Source organism: Prionailurus viverrinus, chromosome C1 (assembly GCF_022837055.1).
Source record: "Prionailurus viverrinus isolate Anna chromosome C1, UM_Priviv_1.0, whole genome shotgun sequence".
NCBI lineage: Eukaryota > Metazoa > Chordata > Mammalia > Carnivora > Felidae > Prionailurus > Prionailurus viverrinus.
Window position 1 is genome coordinate 66,271,925 of NC_062568.1, and position 25,680 is coordinate 66,297,604.

General features: G+C 35.2%; 1 protein-coding gene across 3 annotated transcripts in view; it reads right to left on the bottom strand.

Moving 5' to 3' along the window:
• The window catches only part of PSMD14 (proteasome 26S subunit, non-ATPase 14), a 97,372-nt gene that overhangs the window by 39,954 nt on the left and 31,738 nt on the right, over positions 1-25,680 (bottom strand). For 2 of the 3 annotated variants that reach the window (XM_047870487.1, XM_047870489.1), the window contains 3 exons: positions 3,588-3,659; positions 3,246-3,365; positions 391-461 (listed from right to left, as the gene is read on the bottom strand). In XM_047870487.1, coding sequence (XP_047726443.1) covers positions 391-461; positions 3,246-3,365; positions 3,588-3,659 — 263 coding nt within the window. Of the gene's footprint in view, positions 1-390; positions 462-3,245; positions 3,366-3,478; positions 3,498-3,587; positions 3,660-25,680 lie in introns of those variants that run through there. The other variant, XM_047870490.1, reaches the window with a different exon arrangement.

The following is a 25,680-nucleotide window of genomic DNA, read 5'->3' on the forward strand; positions in this document are numbered from 1 at the left end:
TTTCTCTGTCTTTAAAAATCATATGCCTAATATAATTAAATAGCCAGAATCTTATTTAGTCCCAACTCTCCAATATATGGAACATACAAGCTCTTTCAATTATAAATGACCAGACAGTAACTCCATATGCTGAACAGGGAAGCTGCAGCCCAAGCTTACTATGTGATGGTTGAGAATTTTAACATGAGGCAGTTTTCTCATTGGCAAATTTCTCTGATTCTAGAAGAAAGAGATACTAGATAGGTAGTACACAGGACTGACAGTGATAATTTACATTAAGTACATGGCTTTTTTTTTCCAGGTATGATAGTCATAAACATCCAGATTTTTGAAACACATTTCTAAAACTACTTCCCATTATTCCTGTATAAAATTAGTTAGAATACTTACCTTCCTGTCTGCTTCAACATATCTAACATTTTGGCTTGGAACACTGGATCAACTGCCTCCACACTGACACCCTGGGTTAGACAAAAAGAAAAATAACTAGCTTTTAGAACTGTGAATAAATACCCAGAAACTTTTTTTTTTTTTAACAATCTAAATGAACAAAAAGCTACCAAAAAAAAAAAAAAAAAACCAAAAAAACAAAAACCCAAAAACCCCTATGTATATTATTTTGGGATGCCAAAATAATTTTATAGGCTTGGATACTCATAATTGATTCCCATTTATGTCATTCAATTATCAGCCATACTTTAATAAAGCTTCTAAAATTGCCATTTACCAAACTGCTGTTAGCTAATGAGTTAAGTTTTGGGGATCCTTTAAGAGTTTATGGCCATTGCTATGCACACACGCACGCGCACACGCGCGCGCGCACACACACACACACACACACACACACAAATACCAGAAATACCAAATGACTGAACCAACTATTTTTGGCTAGACCTATCTTGGCAAGCATAGTTCCAAATGCCATCTCTGATACCTGATTAGCATTATATCCCTTCCATCCCATCCAAAGTTCTACAACTATTCAGCTATAATAATCAATAACCTAAAGACTTTTTGTTCCTCAGCAATATAAATACTCTGAAGAAGGATAACAGTTTATGAATTTCCCAGAGTTGTTTTTGTTTGTTTTGCAGGGTGGGCTGGGAGAGGAGGAAGCTGAGTGAGTGCTTCATTAAGAACTACTTGGTAGATTAAGTGCTTGGAGGCAAATATATACTTTTGAATATCATCTCAAATATAAAAGCAATCACAAATAATTCTTCATTAGAGATCTAAAACCAAGTCTTTTAAATGCTGCATTGTCTTGCTAGTTCAAAAGATTTTTAGAACATGGAAGAATTAAAGGCAATCATGTCACCTCTCCAGTGATAGATCACTGCCATTATAACTCCTACAAGGTTTTCTTCTAACATCAGGAATTTAATCTATCTCAATAAAGCAGTTAATATTTAAGCACTTCCTTCCCACCAAAACAAATGATATTTTGAATCTTTTTTTTTTTTAATTTTTTTAACGTTTATTTATTTTTGAGACAGAGAGAGACAGCATGAATGGGGGAGGGTCAGAGAGAGAGTGGGAGACACAGAATCCGAAACAGGCTCCAGGCTCTGAGTTGTCAGCACAGAGCCCAATGCGGGGCTCGAACTCACGGACTGCGAGATCATGACTTGAGCCGAAATCGGACACCCAACCGACTGAGCCACCCAGGCGCCCCGATATTTTGAATCTTAATGGAGAAAGCATCCTCAAGAACAGGGGTATGCCTATAGGCATAGGTTGCCTATAGGTGTTTTTTGTTGTTGTTGTAGTTGTTTTGTTTTGAACATTTTTAAAGGGGGTTTAAAAATTTAAAAAAAAAAATCATAAGAGTAGGAGACAGAAACATGTTTTTACAGAAAGTCTGTTAACTCTTGGGCCAGAAGAAAACCTTTGTAATCTACTACATAGAATGAACACAAAGATCAAAATCTTCTATTTCAAACTGTCAAACAAACATTTAGAAGGAAATGATATTAAAACTTAAGAACTCTTTATTATAATTGATAAAGACCACATATAACAGAAATACTAGTTAATTTTGTTATGCTTTTCAAATTCAGACATGAAAAGATAAATACAAGTAACAACAGCCTAAGACATAAATCTAAATTTTTAGTTAACATGCAGCATATCTCTCTATATCCAATTGTACAAAATAAAGACAAGGGATAGCCAGGTGGACAAAATCAGCAGATCTAAATTAATTTACCTCAACAAACTTGTCTATTTGGAGAAGAATTTGTGTATTTTTCTATATTTTGCATCATTTACAAACACACTACAATCTGTAATAACAACTCTAAACCATCTATAAAATGTATATATTACACTATTTAAAAATAGAACTTGGTTTTCTCTATTATCTACTTTGTTGAAGAATACTTACAGTTAAGAGTCTCAAACAGAGCAAACAGTTGTATGACAACAATCTCTTTTATCCAGATATTTTACAAAGCTCGATAAGAGAAATGTTGAATATTAGGGGAAAAAAATCCATCAGAAAAATATACATGTTATATTTTTCTAGGCAAACAGATGAGAAGGATATGTGTACAGTTTTTTGTACAAAAGGTAGAAGAGTTACTGTTGTTTGGCCACACAAATCCAATGCATTACATAAAATACCAAAACAAAATAAAAAGATTCCAGAGAGAATAATACAATGTATTCTAAAAAGATAAAGTAGATGACTTCCAAAGTTTGTATGTAGTATATGCTTCCTCTATAAAGAAATTACCATACCTGGGCAAAAGAACTAAAGTTTGCCATAGTTTTTTGGTTTCATTAAATTTAACATTTTGAATAGGAAAAGCTTAAGAGTCATTTATCACCATCTATAAAAAAAGGGACCATATTTCAAAACAATAGGAACAAAACATGAGGACTAGATAATGTATCTGAATTACATCTAAGAGAGTTTCTAAAATCTGAAGCGTTCAATTAATACCCTACTATTTTAGCAATTAACATAAATCTAGGATGCTATGCTAGTTAAAGCTGAAAGTATGAGTAAAGGGATTTAATGCTAGCATCCTTCAGTTTGTGGACCTACAGGGAATTCATGATGCATTCAAAAGATGAATGAGTTAATTCAATACAATCTAGATATTTCAATCATTAATCTTATGATGGATTTTTCCTATCAGGAAGAGAAAATATAATATGATGAAAGTGATTTTGCATAGGAAGAGGAAAGAGAAAAGAAACACATTTACTTACAGCAGGCAACCATAAAAAGTACTCACTGTTCCTGACTGTGGCATAGCAAACACATCAATCACTCTGACGGTGTAATCATCAACAAATTCTCCAAGCATAAGACCCATAACTTCCATTGGAACTCCAGCACGACCATGCTTTAACATCTGTAAAGAGAACATAGGTAGATACGAAGCTTTAAAATCTTTGGTCCTTTTTATTTTTTTAATAACCTAATTTTGCTTCAGTAGAAATAAAAACACTCTTATTATAGATGTACCTAGAACAACAGCTTCCGTTTGAGGATTAACATTAACAAGTATTCCCAACTAAAAGACAGAGAGTGAAAGCAATAAAGCTCTCTAAAGCAAGTAACTTTCAATACTTACTTTTAACAGTGCAAGGGAAGAAATATATACTTGCTCTGCTGTGTCCACTGCAGGAGCATCTGTGGGTGGCCCCTAGAAATAAGCATATCAATTATTATAAACACACAGTTTATGAGTTTAAAATTAGTTACATGTTATATAAACTTGATTGTTTTTAAGAGTTTTGGGAAAATATGTCAAGTATCCTTTTAGTCGGGTACAACACAAATAATCAAAACAACTTTGCAAATATCAAACCTGCTGGCAAAATAAAACAAACTTAGTACTCAGGCAAGTGTCCAATGGACATAAAGCTTAAATCTTCCAGCAATGCTTATCTACCTCTGCTACAAAATGACTACCATGCACCAATTAGCCATGTTTCTTACCACAATCTGAGACTGATTTTCAGCTACGGACAGCATGTACATTTAGGGCTATGGGATCTCTGCAGATACGTAGATGTGGTTGGGGATAGGGGACAGAAGATTTCTAATCCCTAGGTGAAAGAGCTGTGAACAACATACTATGCACTCCACCTGATGAAGTTATTCCCCTCCCCAATACAACAAATTTAACACAAGTGCACCAGGTGTGAACAAACTGGTTGAGACTGCTGTAGCTAATATGAAAATACTTTTAAATCGGGACTACTATCTTTAAAACAAATGTTACCATTAATCTTACCACAGGTTAAGGGACACATTATGCTCTCCCTAAGGATTGTGTCTTCTTCATCAAAAGCAACAAGCCTCTTTTGACTCTAACATTCGGAGACATAAGGTAATTTACATAGGGTCATTACCCTCAAGATGACTACAATCTTATACATGTATTTCTGCACACAGAAAGCTTTATTGTTTTTTAAAACTGGCACTTGGAGAAATTAAAATGAGATGTGTCCTATAATTGTCAGGTTCTGTGTTGCTTAAAGTTTCCTTTCCTTGACAATAACTCTATTACAAATTGTAAAACAAACATGTTAGCTATCCAATTATAAATCAATATTCTATCTTGCTTTTATGGGTTTACTTACTAAAATTAAACAATTACTTCACTTGTTACATTTTAGACTTGTAGGTCTATGTGTATTTTGTGCTTCTTGTCTATTTGCTAAATGCTCTGATTTTTCAATTTTTATTTTTTGGTTTTGTTTAAAAGCTCATAATATTTGCCAGAAGCATAAAGTTCTATGTATGTTTTCTCTAAGTATAAAAACTACATACAAAAATTATTTGTTTCTTTATGTAGAAAGGGGTGTGAAAAATCAAATGCCTCTAATTTTATGTAAAGTTATTTATTTGAAAGAGAGACCTCATGTGCATGTGTGTGCATGCGAACGGAGGAGGGGCAGAGAGAGAGAGAGAGAGAGAGAGAGAGAGAGGAGGGAGAGGGAGAAGGAGAGGGTGAGGGAGAGGGAGAGGGAGAGGGAGAGGGAGGGAGAGAGAGAATCCCAAACAGGTACTGCCCAGTGAGGAGCCACTCGGGGCTCAACTCACAAACAATGAGATCATGATCTGAGCTGAAATCAAGAGTCAGACACTTAACTGTTTTAATAATAAAATTATTAAAACTTATTTTTGGGCGCCTGGGTGGCTCAGTCGGTTAGGCGTCCGACTTCGGCTCAGGTCATGATCTTGCGGTTCATGAGTTCAAGCCCCAGGTCAGGCTCTGTGCTGACAGCTCAGAGCCTGGAGCCTGTTTCGGATTCTGTGTCTCCCTCTCTCTCTCTGACCCTCCCCCGTTCATGCTCTCTGTCTCAAAAATAAATAAACGTTAAAAAAAATTTTTTAACCTTATTTTTAATAATAAATGCCAGAAAATAAACTTAAAACCCAAAACGAATTCATCTATTATCACCTAATGCAGGTTTACTGCTTGCCTTTCAAATAGATAGGAGTGTCTTTCAGAATGAAAACTCTTAAGCTGAAGTGCTGTCATGCCAAAACATTTGTTGAGATCATCATATAAAACATGATAATTTTGTTGATATGATTTATTCATCTAAGAAAGTAAAGAAACTTTAAGAAAAAAAAGCGAGAACAGTAGTAAGTTAGCCATGATGAGAGGTCTTAGGGAAGTATTCATCGAAATTGTATTCATAGAAATTATTTCCTGAATCCAGAGCAACTTAAAATTTCATATGGAGAAAAAGAATTTAAACTGGTATCTAGGCTACAGTTTTTCTGCTTAATATTTGTTTGTTTATTCATTTATTTATCTGATGTGGGAGACACAGGGTGTGAGCTGGGGAAAGGCAGAGAGGAGGGAGAGAGAATCCCAAGCAGGCTCCACGCTGTCCGCTGTCAGCCCAGAGGTGGATATGGGGCTGAATCCCACAAATAGTGAGATCCCGACCTGAGCCAAAAATCAAGAGTCAGGCACTTAACGGACTGAGCCACCCAGGCACCACTTTTTTTTTTTTTCTTCCTTTTAATACAGTCCTTCTTAACTTGCCAGAGATGATTAAGAAAAAAAGGAACAGGGAAATAAAACATCACACCATCACCAAAATATATTATTGACAAAACCCAGAAACTACCCCTGCTATCAATTAAAAAACCAACTTTAATTTGTTTAACATTTATATAACCAGTACACAGCAGAGGGCCTAGCACATCATAAGAACTTAGTAAGTACTGGTTGAAAAAATGAATGAATAAATAAACTAAGGTACTGCAAGCCAATGCAACAGAAATGAAAAATACCCACTAATTACGCTCTGAAAGAGCACAGCCATAAGCAAGTAGATATAAAGACAATTACCTCCTCTTTCACTATTTTCTTCTGATTCAGAAACATACTAACAGAAAACCATGCAGCTTTTTCTCTACTGGATGGGAGCTATTTTTTGAGACAGTAGTCAGTGATTATTTCCTGTTACTCTTCTCACTCCGCTACTATTCTGTTTCTTGATCTAGTCAGTGACTAAATTTCTTAGAAAAAAAAACTTGGCAAGAAGTAGAAAAGAAGTAGTGGTGAACTGCTTTTTTTTTTTTTTTAAAGTAATCTCTACACCCAACATAGAGCTTGAACTCACCATCCTGAGATCAAGAGTCAAGATCAAGAGTTATGTGCTCTTCCCACTGAGCAAGCCAGGCACCCCTGAACTGCATTCTTAAAAAAAAAAAAAAAAAGAGTAACCCATGGAATATACTGTCTATGGGACAGCTGCTAAGGATCTCCCACAGCTGTGAATATCTGAGGCTATCATTTTCCCACATGCTCACCTGTCCAGAAGAATGTACAATCAGGCAAAGAAGAAAACCCAATTCAAGACCCTGGAAACTGAGCTAAGAGATTTGTATAAGGACCTGTACAACGGTAGATCAAAGATGACCCAAGTTAAGAAAAATGTGGGGCTATGGACAATATACCTACATTGTCTTTTAGCAAACACTCCCAAGGAATAGCATCCTCGCTATTCAAGGAGAGGAAAGACATCTAAAAATAGGACTCCTAAACAAAATTTTAGAAAATTATTTGGCATCAGTAGAATACAAGAAGCTTTCCTAACTTTGAAATAGAAAGTTCAAGGACATCCAAGATGAAAAGGTGAAAAATAATTAAGAACTAAAATTGCACTGGAGGAAACAAGGGTAAAAATAAACATGACAAGTTTAACTCACTGATACAGAACACAAAAAAGATAGCTCAGAATGTAAAATAAAAAGTAAGAGATGAAAACTACAAGAAATATAATGATAAGAGAGGACAAAGGAGCTGTAAGCTAAGAAATACGGTTGTTCCTGAGGATAAAACAAGAAATAGAAAAGATCAATAAGTAACAGTAAGGCTGAAAAATTTTCCTGAATGAAAAAAAAAAATTTCAACTTTTAGATCACTAAATGTCAGGCAATAATCAGCGAAGAAACTATTATACCTTGAAAAGTCTTAGGTAAATCTTAACTACAAGGATAAAAGCAAAATATCTAAAAACATGAAGGTAGAAAAACTAACCTTATGAAAAAATGCAACTCAGGTTGACTTTGGATATTTCTCTGCAACATTAAGTAGCAGAAAACAATGAAAGGAAGTTCCCAAGTTTTAATAGAAAAACAATGTGAGTCAGAAATTTTATATTTTAAAAATGTCTTTAGACCCACAAATATGTTACTAAATACACAAAGACTCGGAAAATATAATTCCATGTATCCTTCTTCAAAGAATTTCTTGAATAAATCATCCACTTGAGGCACCACAAATTAAAATTAAAACCTTAAAAATAGAAAAGCCATTACATTAAAAAAATCTGTTAAGATTACTGAGAGTAGTTAAAAATACATATAGACGTAAAAACAAAAACAAAAACAAAGAACAGGTTCCAAACCACAGATACTGTCCAAGTAACTATACAGGGCAGTGGAAAGAAATGAAATGTACAATTCTCTGTTTCACAAATATGAGGGGAAAAAGAAAAAGGAATCTGTTTAAGTGATTTTGACTACTAAAGAAATATGGATTAAAAAGTCTTCTGAACAACCTTAAAATAACCACAATAAACATTAAAACTGAATGTACACCTTATAAAATCACTGGAGGAAGAAAAGCAGATACAACACTGACAATAAAATAAAACAAAACAGTAGGGAACCAAGAAGGGAACAAAATAAAAACAGTAAATATAAGATCAAATATACTGGCTATGAAAAAATATAAATGAATTAAAGTCCCTTGTCAAAAGCCTCTCATAACGTTTAAATTGGAAATTCATGGATATACTACTTACAAATAAAAATTAAAATGAAACAAAGGACTGGAAAGATTTGTTAGTCAGTGACATATCTGTATTTCTTTTTGTAAACACAGCCATAATGGCCACTATGTTTTACTCGGCTTGCCTTTGTCCAGCAATGCACTACAGTAATAGATTTCCCAGTATTAAATCAAGTTTCTACTCCTGGGATAAACGGTTGATGTGATTTACATTTTTTTTTTTTTTTTTTTTTTTTTTTTAGTTTTTGTTTCCCTGTTTATAAGTGAGACTAGAGACCAGTTGGGCATTTTCCTTCCATTTTTTTTTTTTTAATTTATTTTTGGGACAGAGAGAGACAGAGCATGAACGGGGGAGGGGCAGAGAGAGAGGGAGACACAGAATCGGAAACAGGCTCCAGGCTCTGAGCCATCAGCCCAGAGCCTGACGCGGGGCTTGAACTCACGGACCGTGAGATCGTGACCTGGCTGAAGTCGGACGCTTAACCGACTGAGCCACCCAGGCGCCCCTCCTTCTATTTTTTGAAGTTTATTTCTTTATTTTGAGAGAGAAAGTGTGAGCAGGGGAGGGGCAGGGAGAGGGAGATCCCAAGCAGGCTCTACTGACAGCATGGAGCCAGAGATGGGGCTCAACACCACAAACCGTGAGACTATGACCTGAGCTTAAATCAAGAGTTGGATGCTTAACTGAGCCACCCATGTGACCTGGGAATTTTCTTTTTTTCTGTTAAATTTGTCAGCTTTTGATATCATTATGTTAGATTTATAAAATACTTGTGAAATTTTACACTTTCCTACTTTCTGTGTTCTGGTAATATTAATACAGTTGACCCTTGAACATAGGGGGTTAAGGGTACCAATTTCCCGTGCACTCAAAAATCCACATATAATTTTTTTACTCCCCCCCCAAACTTAATATCCCACTGTTGACCAGAAGCCTTATTGATAATATAAACAATTAATTAACCCATATCTTGTATGTTATATGGACTATATACTTTACTCTTATAATAGAGAAAAGGTTATTGAGAAAATATATTTACACTACTGTACTGTATTTATTGGAAAAACTCTGTGTATGTAAGTGGACCCGTGTAAGTTCAAACCCATACTGTTCAAGGATCAATTGTATATCCTAAATTGTCTATGTCTTTAAATTTTGGAAGAGTTCACTATTAAATATTTGGCTCTAAAGCTGATTTTGAAGCCAATTGTCGTAACTTTTTCAGTGGTATTAATAAATTTACGTTATCTATGTCTGGTATTATATTGCTCCAGTTAGATTACAAAATTATTGCCACAGAATTGAACATATTGTATTTTACTTTTTAATTATTTAATATTGAAAACATTTTTTTTAAAGTTTGAGAGCAAGCAGGGGTGGGGCGGGGGGGAGAGAGAGAGGAAGACAGGGAGGGAGGGAGGGGGGAGGGAGAGAGAGAGAGAGAGAGAGAGAGAGACAGAGAGAGAGAGAGAGAGAGAGAGAGAGAGAGAGAGAGAGAGAAAATCCCAAGCAGGCTCTGTACCAGCATCACAGAGCCTGATGCAGGGCTTGAACCCATAATCCATGAGATCATAACCTGAACCAAAACCAAGAGTCAGACAATTAACCGACTGAGCATCCCACTACTGAAAACACTTAGAACTAAATTTATTTCTCCATATCACATTACCTCACCACCCAGATAGATTATTTACATTAAAAAAATCAAATTATAAAATCTGGATAAAAATATTGGTGAAGGGATCTTCCTAATTCATTCTATGAGGTCAGCATTACCTGCTACCAAAGCCAAAGACACTACAAGAAAACTACAGGGGCTTCTGGATGGGTCAGTCAATTGAGCACCAGGCTCTCGATTTTAGCTCAGATCGTGATCTCACGGTTCATGGGATGGGAGCTGCACATCAGGCTCTGCACTGACAGCCCAGAGTCTGCTTGGAATTCTCTCTCTCCCCGCCTCTCTCTGCCTCTTTCCCACTCCCTCATTCGTGCTCTCTCTCGAAATAAACTATAAAAAACCAAAACCCAAACCAAAAACCTACAGACCAATATTTCTTACAAACACTGGTAAAAACTCCTCTACAAAATACTAGCAAACAAAACTTAGCTGTATATGTAAAGGATTATTCTACACATGACCAAGTGGGATTTATTCCTGCAATGCTAGGATTGTTCAACAAATGAAAACTGACCAATGTAATACACCACATGAACAGAATAAAGGGGAAAAAAGCCCACACAATCATTTCAATTGATGAAGAAAAAGCATCTAACAAAATTCGACACCGTTTCATAATAAAAACACTGAACAAACAAGGAATAGAAGGAAACTACCTCAACATGATAAAAGCCGTATCTGAAAGCCCACAGTGAACATAGTACTCCAAGGCAAAAGACAAAAAGTGTTTCCTTTAAAATCAGGAACAAGACAAGAATGCCTATTTTCACCACTTATTCAACATGGCACTGGAAGTTCTAGCCAAAGAAATTAGGCAAGAAATAACAGGCATCTAAACTAGAAAGGAAGAAGTAAAACTGTCCCTGTTTGGAGATAAGATGCTCTTACATGTAGAAAATGCTAACAATTACACACACACGAAAAACTATTAGAACTAATAAATGAATTCACAAAATAGCAGGCTACAGTCAACACACAAAAATCAGTTGCATTGATTTTTATCATGAACAATGAACAATCTGAAAAAGAAATTCTAAAAGCAGGACGCCTGGCGGGCTCAGTCAATAGAGCATGGGACTCTTGATCTTGGGGTTGAGTTAAAGCCCCACATTGGGTGTGGAGCCTACTTAAAAAACAAAACAAAATGAAACAAGAAATTCTAAAAGCAATTCCATTTACAGTAACATCAAAAAGAATAAAATACTTGGCAATCAACCAAGGACATCAAAGAGTTTATGAAGAAACCTATAAAACACTGTTGCAAGAAATTAAAGAACATAAATAAATAATGTGAAATGGGAAACACAGCCCATGATCTAAAGACTTCATATTAAAATGTCAAGACTATCCAAAGCAATCTACAGATTCAATGTAATCTCTATCAAAATTCCAATGGTGACTGGTGCAGAAACAGAAAACCCAACCTAAAATTCATATGGAATCTCAAGGGATGGTAACTAGCCAAGTCAATCTTGAAAAAGAACAAAACCTTCTGAAGGACTCAAACTTCGTGACTGCAAAACTTATTACAAAGCTACAGTAATCAAAAGTGTGGTATTGGCACAAAAAATAGACATACAGACCAATGAAGAGCCGAGAGAGCCCAGAAATAAACCCTTACATATATGGTCAAATAATTTTTAACAAGGGTGCTAAGACAATTCAATGGGAAAGGACAGTGTTTTCAACAAATGGTGCTAGGAAAACTGAATATCCACATTCAAATGAATGAAACTGGAACTTTACCTAACACCTTAAAAATTTTAACTCAAAATGGATCAAGGACCTAATATAAGATCTAACAATGAGAGAAGAAAACAAAGGACAAAAGCTTCACAATGTTGATTTGGCAATGATTTCTTGGATATGACACCAAAGGCACAGGTAAAAGAAAAAACAGATAAATGGACTTCATGCAAAATTTAAAAATTTGTGCATCACAAGATACTATCAACAGTGTAAAAAGACAACCTACAGAATGGGAGAAAATACCGCAGTTCAATATCTAGATTATATGAGAACTCCTAAAACTCATCAACAAAAAACCCTGATTCATAAGTGGGCAAACAACTTGAACAGACATTCATCCAAAGAAGATATGTGAATGGCCAATAAGCACATGAAAAGATGCTCGACATCACTAATCATAAGGGAAATGCAAATCAAAACTATAATGAGATACCATCTTATACCCATTAGGATGGCTATTATCAAAAGAAAGAAAGGGAGAGAAGAAAAGAAAAAACCCAGAAACAACAATTCAAACCTTTGTGCACTGCTGACAGGAATGTAAGATAGTAAAGTCACTATGGAAAACAGTTATGACAGTTCCTCAAATAATTAAAAATAGAATACTATAAGATCTAGCAATTCCATTTCTGGATATACACCCAAAAACATTGAAAGCAGGTTCTCAAAGAAATATTTGTATACCAATGTTCACAGCAACATTATTTACAATAGCTAAAATGTGGAAACAACCCAAATATCCATCAAGAGATTAAAAGATAAGCAAAATGGGGGCACCGCTGCTTAAGCATCTGATTTGCATTTCGGCTCAGGTCATGATCTCACGGTCGTGGGATCAAGCCCCATGTCGGGCTCCACTCTGAGTGTGGATCTTGCTTGGGATTCTCCCCCCCAACCCCTCTCGCTGCCCCTCCCCTGCTCACACTCTCTCTCTTTCAAAATAAATAAATAAATAAACATTAAAAATAATAAAAGATAAGCAAAATGTGGTATATACATACAATAGAATATTATTCAGCCTTAAAAAGGCAGGAAATTGTGCAATATACTAAAATATGAATGAAGTGAACATCATGCAAAGGGAAATATGCCAATCACAAAAAAACAAAGTATAATTCCACTTATATGATGAGGTACTTAGAGTAGTAAAATCAAAAAGACAGAAAGTGTAATGGTGATTGCCAGAGGCTGGCAGAAGAGGAGTGTGAAGAGTTTTATATACATATATATATACGGGTATTTGTGTGTGTGTGTGTGTGTGTGTGTGTGTGTGTGTGTGTGTTTATACATGAATATCTGATCTGGGTGAGGAAACACATTCTAATTTGCACATATAAAATATAAAACTGACAACATAATCTAAAATTTTTTCTAAAAAGAAAAAATCTGAAAAAATAGTTGCCCCATTTATGACAAAAAGTCAATATATAAATTAACAAACAAAATACGAAAACTGTAATGGAAACATGGGCAAAGAATATAAAGCAAGTAATTACATAAATACATGATGAAATAAATATGAAAATGTTCAACCTCACTAGCTGACCTTCTTTAATTAAGAAATACCAATTAACACATTAAGATGTTGTTGTTTTCTATCACATGAGCTTTATAATACCCAACTGTGGAGATGGTATTATAAAAGAAATACTCTGAGCACTGTTGGTGAGAATGTAAACTGGTATAATCCATCAGAAAATCTGTGTATCAAGAGCTTTACAACTGCACAAACTTTTTGACCCTACTTTTGCACTCCTAGAAATTATTTAAGTAAATAAGCTGAGATGTTTGCATGAACCAGAATGTTCATGATGCTTCTTTTAATAACAAATAAATCTAGGAAAAAAAAAAACAATAATTAAAGAATATTGTTGAATATCCCTTTCTCTGAAAGACAAATACCATACAATTTCACTCATGTGGAATTTAGGAAACAAAACAACTGGACAAAGAAAAACAGACAAAAAAGACCTTTTACTTTTTAAACTTTTTTTTTTTTTTAGCAAAGTTTATTTATTTTGAGAGAAAGAGAATCCCAAGCAGGCTCCGCACTGCCAGTGCAAAGCCCAACATGGGCCTCAATCCCATGAACCATAAGATCATGACCTGAGCTGAAATCAAAAGTCGGATGCTTGACCAACTAAGCCACCCAGGGCTCTCCCCTTTTTTCATAAAGCTTATTTATTTTGAGAGAGAGAGAGAGACAGAGAGAGAGAGAGAGGAGACTCTTAAATACAGAGAACAAACTGGTGGTTGCCAGAGGGGAGGTGGATTGGGGGATGGGTGAGATAGATAATGGGGATGAAGAATACACTTACTTTTTTTTTTTTTTTTTAGTTTATTTTTATTTATTTTGAGAGAGAGATGGAGAGAGAGCAAGGGAGGGGCAGAAAGAAAGGGAGACAGAATCCCAAGCAGGCTCCACACTGTCAGCACAGAGCCTGATGCAGGGCTCACACTCACAAACTGTGAGATCATGACCTGAGCCAAAACCAGGAGTCAGACACTTAACTGACTGAGTCACCCAGTTGTCCCCAAGACTACGCTTATTTTGATGACTACTGAGAAATGTAAAGAATTGTTGAATCATTATATTGTACACCTGAAACTAATAACACAGTATGTTAATTAACTTGAATAAAAATTTTTTAAAAAGTTCCCTATGATGAGATCTCAAAATACTTCAGGTGCTAGATGGCTATACCCTAGGCAAAGATATCAAGGTATAGCTGTATTTCAAATAACTTAAGAAAAACAAAATGTATGAGTCATTGACTTCAAGAAGGGGAAATGTATAGAGCAGGAGTGATCAGGGTAATGAGGTAGTAATGAGAATCCTAGGACTGTGAGGCACTATCCAGCAAACACAGACATAATGGTTTTTTCCCTTATCCACTGACGTTTCCAACTCCCTTTAACTAGCCCTGCCCTCACATCTCACATATGCAATCCTGTGGCTTTAATGAGAAACAAAGGATTTCACAAGTAGAAATTGATACAAATTGTTTTAAGTTAGGCCTAAGTTAACTATTTTTAGCCTCTGTTTACATTCAACTAAAATGGACATGTGGTGATCACAACAAATCATCCATGTCCCACTTGTAGGATGAAAAAAATCTGAATAAATGCACAGAATTGGAATTACTTCAATCATCATTCACTTTTTGAGAACTTACTATATTTAAGAAACTAAGCTAAATGCTGGGTAAACCAAAGCGAAAAATTATACAATGATTAAAGCAAATGAAAACCTGAACCCAAATATTTTTTGAATTTTTAAACTTGGCTATTACTACTATAAAAAATAAGTAATAGAGAAAATGTTTTCTTTCTGGTGCTTAGTCAAACAGCATAGCTCTAAAATAATCAGCTTATAAAGTGTGTGAACTATTCAAGTTCTCTGCTGACCTTATAATGATTCTACTACCACGATAAACAAGTACAGAAGGTCATTTTTTTGGAGATTGAACATGATGTAACTTAAATTTCAAGGTTCTTTAAAAGCAATAGAATAACTGAAGGCACTGGTATTATTAACGTGGTATTAAGCAAAAGAAAAACTAAAATAAAAAACTAAAGAAAACTGGTCTGTATGTCACACAATGCCACTACAAAATAGAAACACATGTATCATTGATAACAGGTTAAGTAAAATAAGAAACATCTATGGGGCCCTTGGCTGGCTCAGTCTGTGGTAGATCCTGATCTCAGGGTCTTGAGTTCAAGCCCCATATTGGGGGTAGAGTTTACTGTAAAAAAAGAAAAAAACCTAAATGTTCTGCAGCTTTATAGTCTATTGTTAAAAATTTAAATTAACGTTACAATTTAAAAAGTGAAATATGATTTAGTTATATATTGCTGTATAAGACACATAACGAAAATATACCCCTAGGATAAACAAGAAATTGAAATGCAATAGTTAAATTTTCTACACAACTCCTCAATATTCAATTCCTACAGTCAACTTTAAAATCACTTACATAAGTCTGACTCTTCAAAACTAAGTTTATTTTAAAAGGAGAGAAAGTCTCTACCTTTAATCTAAGAGTATAAAATCAGAGAAAATAGGTGAACCATATGCACAAACAGCTCCTTTATACATACCATGAAAATCTACCCAACCAGTGTTATAATACCTATGATGGACTCCACAAAGGCATTAAACTAACCTCTGTACAGTAAGTTTTCATCTGCCACATTTAGTAAAACAAAAATTAACTTCTAGATCCACAAATTTTAAATGTGGTTCATTTAAATGAGACATGGTTCCCCACACCCCACCCCCATTTAGAAGGTTAAAATCTGATCCAGCATAAAAAGCTGTGACTTTTACTTGGGCAGCCCTTGTTGACTAAGTGCTAAAAAAAAAGGCATTTGCCATTATAACAGGATAAAACTAACGCCTCAAAGTGTTACCTACTCAGGCCTTTTAACAAATTTGTTAACACTATTAGTTATATTACTCCACCTTTCTCTTAGTGTGAACTGGTATCAATTATTTAGCCAATTTTATTATGTTATTAAAATACCTGCTGATTAAACACGAACCAAAGTGTCACTTAAAAGAAATGTAAAATAAATAGTATCACTGAACTGCAACGTTCTAAAACTATCTAAAAATATAAAGTTATTTTGGGAAACGACATAAAACATTTCAAAATTTGTTAAAAAGTTGTTCTAGGGTTAAAATATCACACAGGCTTTATTTTTACAATGGTTGTTTAAAGGTGTATATTTGGTCCTGCATCACAGAATTATTTTTAAAAGTGTGTTAAAATATGTATTTTTCAAGAAGGAGAAAACAAATTTTATTAACAAATACAGGTGACTACATTTGAAAAACAAAATAAAACCTAAACATATACTGAATAGTTGACAGAAAATATTTTCTAATTTATAGTATCCAATATAACTGAAATTTAACAAATTCTGTCAAATATTTAAAAATTTGATGAACGACCTTCAGTTTCTGCAATTAAAACATCCTTAAAAAAACCAACTGACCACAAGAGGCAAATTCAAACACCTACAAATAACCACGATGGTATTGTTTATCTCCTATCTAGCAAGGTAAGAAACAACCTTTTAATACTTTAATTTTGTGAGTATTAAACAACTAGTGTGAAAAACAAGCTGCATGTAAACTATTTCTACTGCCTGAGCTTCAATGACTAGCTGAGGCAACCTGTTATAGGAGGTGTTAATTGGCAATAGGAGTACAAGTCAGAAGCATGTTCCCCATCGTCCTAACCCAGCAAGGCTAGGTCATTAAAGTGGAAATGAATTCTTTCATGTCGACTTAACCCCTTCAATGCATGATTTCAGCTGTTTTCTCTCAATTAATTTAAAAAACTTGTTACTTTTTAGAGTTAAAAAAAAAAGTGTTCCCCCCAAAAAGGTCCTTTGGCTAACAGTTCCAATGACTATATTATTCAGAAGAGAAGAATAGAGCAAGTTAACTGCAATGTAAAATAGCAACTCTCCCTTCTAAAAAACATATAAACTAGTTATATTTGCTTATTTTAACACTGTAAAGAAGATATAGGACATAGTGTTTAGAAATAGCTTGGAACCACTTAATCATATAAGGTTTTGATTTACATTTCCATTTAAGGATCCAACTGTCCTATGGTGATGACTTAATCACCTTACCGTTAGGATAGGGTAATATTAATTTTTTCACTCCCATAATGTCCATACACGAATCCTCAATTTAAAAATATTTTGAAATATATATGAGTTAAACACCTTTCTAATTATGTTTTATTATTCTGATAAGGTGCAGAGTCACAGCATATCCTAATGACTGGTTGCCAAAAAGCCTAAATTCCTTTTATGGCATGATCTCAGAGGTTTCCAGATGGCACATTAATTCTTAAGAAAAAAAAAAAAATACAAAAAGAAGGAAAGAAAAATAAGAATGAAAATATCAAAATAATGATGCATTGCTTTTGAAATGCTGTATTCATAAATACTAATATTCTTATATATTCTTCAGCATTACAGGCATTTTAAATAAAATTCAACTAAATAAATAACATTTTAAATATTACAATTAAATTAACATATTTATGTCTTTCATCTCTGAGTCACCCTGAAAATACTTCCTTTAATAAAAAGAGTAAGAGTAAGAACTAAACATCAGAAAACTTATACTACCTAAAATTATGTAACTTGTGATCAATAAAAAATTACCAACATGACAATACAGACATAATTTCATCAACTGTTGTAATATAGCTGGACTCTTGAGTAACTACAACTAAAAATATGCTTATTAAAAACTTGGTTAGCAAGGGCTAAGATAACAATGGGCAATATAATGGTTCAAGGATATAAAAAATAGAAATTATACTACACCCAATTCTATATTCCTTTCCCTACCTCACCCTACTCTTCTTCCAAGTCTTCCAATTTGACAAACTCAGTTCCTCTATGCAAACAGATTTTCTTTCCTTAGGTCTACTGACCTCCTCCAATACAGCAAACCTAAATAGCTACCATGGAACCAATACTTTGAGAATATAAAAATTTCAGTGGGGAAAAAGGCAGTAGGGTGGGGCTACAGAATAGTAAGGGAGAGGGTAAGATGACAACATTACCTGGTTATAAAGACAACTAATCTAAGTAACAAAGGATCTGGAGGCCTAATGCACACTGCCCAATGTTACATTTCTCTTTTAAGACACTCACTTTGAAATAATTTTTACGTACTTAAAAATATGTGTGTGAAATATACTGTAAGCATCAATCACTTTAGATATCTAAGAAATGTGTCCCTCCGGAATAGGGATCTACTATCTCCCACTCTGGGTTACGGTCACTCTGCCCCACAGCAATGAGGAAGGAGCAAGCACAATGCTTGACTACCTTTGTTATACAGAAGCATCATTCACAGAAGATCAGGTAGTCAAACTTCAGAAACCGTAAGATAACTACAAATGTTTGAGTAGCTAAAACATGCTGTCTTTTATAACTGGAAATTAATTCCCAGAATCAAGCAGAACCTTCCATGTCCTACAACAGAACATGAAGTTATCCAAACTGTTCCACAAGAGACCCTCTACTACTAACTAGCTCAGACTTTAAAATTCTTGTAGTCATGGGTGCCCCTTTTTTCTTTTACAATGTTCAATGTTACTATTTATCTCTGAATTTAAATCACAAAACATGTAAAACATAAGTCAGCCACAAACTGGTTATTTTGGGAAGCACTCATAATCTATTGGCCCACCTTCTGAATTAGTACACAATACATGTATGGTATGTTACTCACACATACACAGAATGTATGTTTTTATTTATTCACTGAACAACCACAAACTGGAGCCTACTTGCTGGCTGTACAAAGGCAAACATGCCCCCCCCCCCCCCGCAAAAGGTTTATGAACTAGGAGGTAGGCAAGAAAGAGACAAAACTGTAAATGCAACACAGTAGATTAAGTGCAAAAATAGAGGCGTATATAAGGGACACAAAAGTCAGAGCAATCTACTTGATAAAATCTTTCCATAGGCTAAGAATTAAAGAATATGCAGAACTTTTCCAAACAAAAATGGGAGAGGAATGTTGGGAAAAGGTATTCCAAGAAAAAAAAAAAGACATACTGAAAGACACAGAGATATGAAACAGTTATCATCCTGCATATTTCTGTTCAAAGCTTTTTAAACAATAAAATGGGCTGCTAAAGCATGAGTTCTTAAGTTAAATATAAGTTAATAGTGCTTCAATTTCAATGGGTGTTTTTCTGAAGATATGACTTTTTTTTTAATTTTTTTTTTCAACGTTTATTTATTTTTGGGACAGAGAGAGACAGAGCATGAACAGGGGAGGGGCAGAGAGAGAGGGAGACACAGAATCAGAAACAGGCTCCAGGCTCCGAGCCATCAGCCCAGAGCCCGACGTGGGGCTCGAACTCACGGACCGTGAGATCGTGACCTGGCTGAAGTCGGACGCTTAACCGACTGCGCCACCCAGGCGCCCCTGAAGATATGACTTTTTTTAAAAGGCCATCTTTAGGGGCGCCTGGATGGCTCAGTCGGTTAAGCGTCCGACTTCAGCTCAGGTCACGATCTCGCGGTCCGTGGGTTCGAGCCCCACATCGGGCTCTGGGCTGATGGCTCAGAGCCTGGATGGAGCCTGCTTCCGATTCTGTGTCTCCCTCTCTCTCTGCCCCTCCCCTGTTCATGCTCTGTCTCTGTCTCAAAAATAAATAAACGTTAAAAAAAAAAATTAAAAAAAAAAAGTCCATCTTTAAAAGATGCTTTTTCTTTCTATCCTTACTTTTCCCTTTACAAAAAATATTTAGCACTTTAGAATATAAATCAAACAGTCTGGAATTCTCTGACATGTTTTAAAATAATATACAGTTATAAAACAGTAAAGAAGATGTGTTTTTCTATACAAAATGTTATAATAATATGTAATATTTCTTTAATTTATAGAATTTGTACAAATATTAAATCTAAGGCTAAGAACAATTTCCCTTTCACATATAGTTCTCAGAACTGAATATTGTTGTAACCAACAGTATTCTAAAAAGCTGATTACCCGACATTCAAGCAATGGGTACCACTGGAAAAGAAGACACAGAGTTCAAGGCTGGGATTAGCTGAATCACTAATCAAAGGAGCTGGAGAGTAAGTGGATGCTACTGTGATCAGCTGTTAGAGCCACTAAATGTTCAGCCATAAAAGCAGGCCCTAGAGTTGTTAACACAGAATACTAATAACCTGGCCTGCGTGGGTGTATCTTATCTTGTTTTGTATTTTTCAAATATGCTATTTATATCACCTCATGGAAAAAAATAAAGACGAAGAACAATATAGGAAAGCACCATACACAGGGGAGGAAATCCAAAAACATGGGTGAATATAGGCATGGTTAGGTGGAAAAGAAAAAAGACAGGAAAGCTCTGTGCGTGACACACCATGTATGACATGCACCGGGTATATGATGAATAAATTAGGTGTGGTGCTAGTCCTTAAAATGTATGTTGGAGACAGACAATACACAAGTAAAAATAAAAATGAGCATATAATTGTAACTTGAGTTATCAAAGGATAACTCAAAATAATAGGAAAGAGAACAAGCTTTGGAGATGTAATAAAAACAAGGCCTATTTTCAAAGAGCCTTCCCCTTTATTTCAAAGAAATAAACACGTAAGCCAGTGGTTCCTAACCTTGTTTTATTCCTCAGAATCCCCTGGAGGAGTTAAAAAATCCTGATGTCTAGGCCCACCCTCAGAGACTCTGATTTAAATTACTCTGGAGTGAGGCTCAGTAATCTTTTTTATTTTTTAGCATTCCAAGTGATTCTAAAATACAGCCAAGGTTGAGAACCACTGATACAAACTTGTAAACCAAAGGATTTCATTATTTTGAGGTTAATGAAAGGACTGGAGTAAGTCTGTCTGGCTAACTGGCGAGGAATTTCAGAGATCTACAGCCAATCCCCAAACAAATCACATACACAAATCACATTACAATAGGATTTTATTATAATCTCAACTCAGTGAAATGGAATGGTTTTACAAAGTGCTACAGTAGGAAGTAAGAGATTAATCAGGTTTGAAGACATCATAAGTGATAATTACTGTTATCCACCAAATTATTTCTGGTCCTTCCCTCCAGCACATAATAGGACTACACCTCCTTGACCTCTTGAATTTAGGTGGGTACATGTGACTTGCTTTAGCCAATGAAATATAAATAGAGGTGACCTGTCATTTCCAGTCAAAGCTTTTTAAGAGCCAGAGCTCAATGATAGCATTCTGTCAGCTTGAGTCCCAGAGTAAGGATGACACCGCCAAATGGCACCTAACTGATCCATGACAGACATACAGTGTAAGTGAAAAGGAAAACTTTGTAGTTTTAAGTCATTGTAACCAACAGTATTCTAAAAAGCTGATTACCCGACATTCAAACAATGGGTACCGCTGGAAAAGAAGACACAGAGTTCAAGGCTAGGATTAGCTGAATCACTAATCAAAGGAGCTGAGATTTACGGGTTGTTCTTGAAGTTTTTAGAACTCACTGAGTTCTAAAAATTTAAGTCACTGAGATTTACGGGTTGTTCTTGAAGCATAACCCAGCCTTCCTGACACACCATAGAAGATGTCCAGAGGAAGAAGATTATTTAAGCAGTCCGGAAGGAAAGTTAAGAAGTATAATTCAGGAGTGTCTAGCTGGCTCAATTGGAAGAGCATGAAACATTCGATCCTGGAGTCGTGAATTCAAGCACCACATGAGGTGTAAAGATTACTTAAAAAAAAAAAAAAAAAGTACAATTCATTAGACAAACAATGGCGGCAAGGGGCATTTGTTTCAAGAGAATGAGTCATGAATGAATAGAAGCAGAATGACCTGGACTCCTGAAGAATTACCGAATAGTATAATAGGGCTAGTTTAAGATATGAGAAGGTTTGAACAAGAGAAAGCTGGAAAAAGACAACTTACAAGGAACTAAATATCTAGACAAGAGATCAACTCAAAAAAGGATCAAAGCAGCCATTCCACAAAGCGGTTCACATACTAGTCTTCAATCTTCTCTCTGCCCTGTTACACCTAAGTGAGAAGATGCGTTTTCACCAGTAACAATGACATACTATTTTACATATCATTTTAGAAAGTTTCCAGTTGATTCTGATCCACTTTTAGGAGAGATGGCACTCCCCTTTCCCTAAATCCTCAAGAATCACTAGAGTTTGGCTTGAGGACTGTAATTTTTACCCTACAGTGAAGATGACTAAAGCCTTACAAAGAATGTTTAAGCAAATGAATAAAATAATAAGCTCTACATCTTAAAAAGGACTTGTATTGCTGGTAGTAGCAAGATTTACTATGGGATACTATGACAAGAAGGGTACAGATAAAAATTATGTAAAGGTCTGAATTAAGCAGATACAATGACAGAAGAAATACATTCAAGAGACTTTTAGAAAACAGACCCCATACTACAAATCTTGAGGACTAACTATGTAGAGGAAATGGATTAGCACACTGCGATTGCATGTTTTTCCTGGGGAAGCGGGGCAAATATCAATACCATTAATCAAGATAGGAAATACCTTCAAGCCATATCCAAAATCTCCAGAATCTAACTATTTCCTACCAACAGAATCTTACTGCTTACCACCATAGCATTCTGATAGTTATAAATATTACAGGGACATGAAATCCATCCATATCTCATTATAACTGTTTTTGTTTTTACTCTTATTAGAAATGATCTGAGTTCTCTGTTCCTTTCTATCACACTGATTAATCAAGACCTGGCATTACAAAGTTCAAATTTAATTCAATGCAGGGGCACCTGGGTGGCTCCATCAGTTAAGCATCCAACTCTTGATTTAGGCCCAGGTCCTGATCTCACAGTTCATGAGCTTGAGCCCCATGTGGGGCTCTGTGCTGACAGCAAAGAGCCTGCTTGGGATTCTCTCTCTTCCTGTCTCTCTGCCCCTTTCCTGCTCATGCATACTCTCTCTCTTAAAATAAACTTTAAAAAAATTCAATCCAATGCAACTTTAATAGCATTATATACAGTATACAAACAATGGTTTAGGCCTGCCTAAAGAGGAACAATTTAAGACTATCAAAAATCATGATAACAATCAGTTATTTACTCAAAATTAAACACACTAACATCTATTCTTAATAACACTAGTTTTCTTCCCTCTTGATCTAAACCACTAAAGTTCTTCATCCCCAAGCAGAGTTGATAGATAAAAAAATTCATAATACTCAGTTAAATTTGAATTTCGATAAATGAATATTTTAAATATGTACATTCCATGAAATATTTGGGACATATCTATATTTTAAAAATACTCATTGTTCAAATAGAATTCAAATTTAACTGGGCATCCCATATTTTTATTTGCTAAATATGGTAACTCTATTATACCCAAGTAACTATTAAGTACAGTACTTTCTAATTTAAGTCCATATTGGAAGTCTCTTTCCCATTTTATTTGTTATGCCTAGCTTAAGCTAGTCAGAGGCAACTTTATACTACTACATATAACAGTAACTTTTTCAAAACCTAATGCTACTTCTTTATCTTTCTTTTTTAAGTTTATTTATTTATTTTGAGAGAGACAGCACAAGTTGGGGAGGGGCAGAGAGAGAGGGAGAGAAAATCCCAAGCAGGCTCTGCACCGCCAGCACGGAGCCTGAAGCAGGGATGGATCCCACAAACTGTGAAATCATGACCTCAGCCAAAGTCAGATGCTTAACTAAGCCACCCAGGTACCCCCTGCCTTTTTTTTTTTTTTTACTTCTTTATCTTTAAATAAGTAATACTTTTAAGACTAAAGCACCTGACTAAAACGTCCCGCAGTTCCCTCTAATAAAAAGAATACAAATGAAATTTACATTTTATGATATACACATGATACTTTTGTTCTTGTCATAAAACAGCATCTACTCTGAAATGTCTTCTCTTACCAAATGCTAAAATAATTTTTCATTAACCAAGAAATATGTCTTTTACTTTAGGCAAGAAAACATTCACTATTCATATTATACTGTCTCTAGCGTAGGTTAACAGTGGACTCTCCACGCAGGCTCTAAGCGGTGCGCCTTAGCACCACTAGATTTTCTTTACTACAAACTCTTCTTATGTCATTAAGTCTCCATTAAGTAAAACACTCTGTAAGGGCTTTGCATTCACTTGTAACTCCACACAGCATCTGGGTGCATGCTCTGCATAATACTATTGCTCCCTGTTGGAATATCTTTTTTTTTTTTAATGTTTATTTATTTTTGCAGAGTGAGAGAGAGACAGAGAGAGACAGAGAGTGAGCATGAGTGGGGGAGGGGCAGAGAAGGAGACACAGAATCCAAAGCAGGCTCCAGGCTCCGAACTGTCAGCACAGGGCCCGAGGCGGGGCTTGAACTCACGAACTGTAAGATCATGACCTGAGCTGAAGTCGGGACGCTCAGCTCAACCGACTAAGCCACCCACACACCCCTCCCTGTTGGAGTATCTTTATAGAAAAATCAAAACGTTAAGAGAAGGTTATGGATGTAATTGAAAGAATTCCACACTAGATAAAGATTACCCAACACCCACAAAAAAGATGCTCAATAAATAACTCTTCAATCTCTTTATAAATAAATGCAGTTTTAGCTTTTATTTTTGATCACTATCTCACCCACAAACATGCCAGCAGGCATTCTGATGCCTCTGTGAGCCAAGCATACATGAAAATGCCAAAGGCAATCCTTTGCTTGTGTGGTCTCCATTAAGAACTTTAGATCCCTTCTCCCAGAAGGATAAATACATCCAAAAGGCAGAATAAATGAGAGGCTACAGAAAAGGAAATTAAGGTGCTTGAAGCATACTAGAAAGAGAACAAGAGACTGAGACAGTAAACCAAGTTGGCAGCACACTATGCACAGGGGTTATTCATACTGAGAGCTGATCTTAGGACTAAGAGTAGAAAGTTGCTTTCTTGGGTGTAAGAGAGGCAAATGATACTCCTAAGTCAGCAACGAGAGGAAGAGAGAGTCAAGTGACAAACATCCAAAGTGTGAACAACTAATGTTTTTTCTAACTAATCATTGTTATTTTGTTATTTTTAAACTTTGTTTCTTTTAAAACTTATATAAAATATTTAAGAGGTCCAAAAACATGTAATAAATAATGTAATACACTCATTACCCAGCTTATGAAATAAAACATCACTAAATAGTTGGGCTGAAGCTCTTGTGTGATCCTTTCTAACTGCATCCTCTCCATACCCTTGGTATAGCCACTACTCTAATTTTGGTGATTATCATGCATTTCTTTATACTTTCACTATACAAATATAAATATACATAGATAAAATATAGATTAGCATTTTCATGTTTTAAATTGTATACAAAAACTTCATATAGAACGTAATATTCCTCCACTTGCTTTTTCCATTATATAAGTATGGATTAATCATGTTGGTATGTGAAGATCACCTACTTTACAAAATTC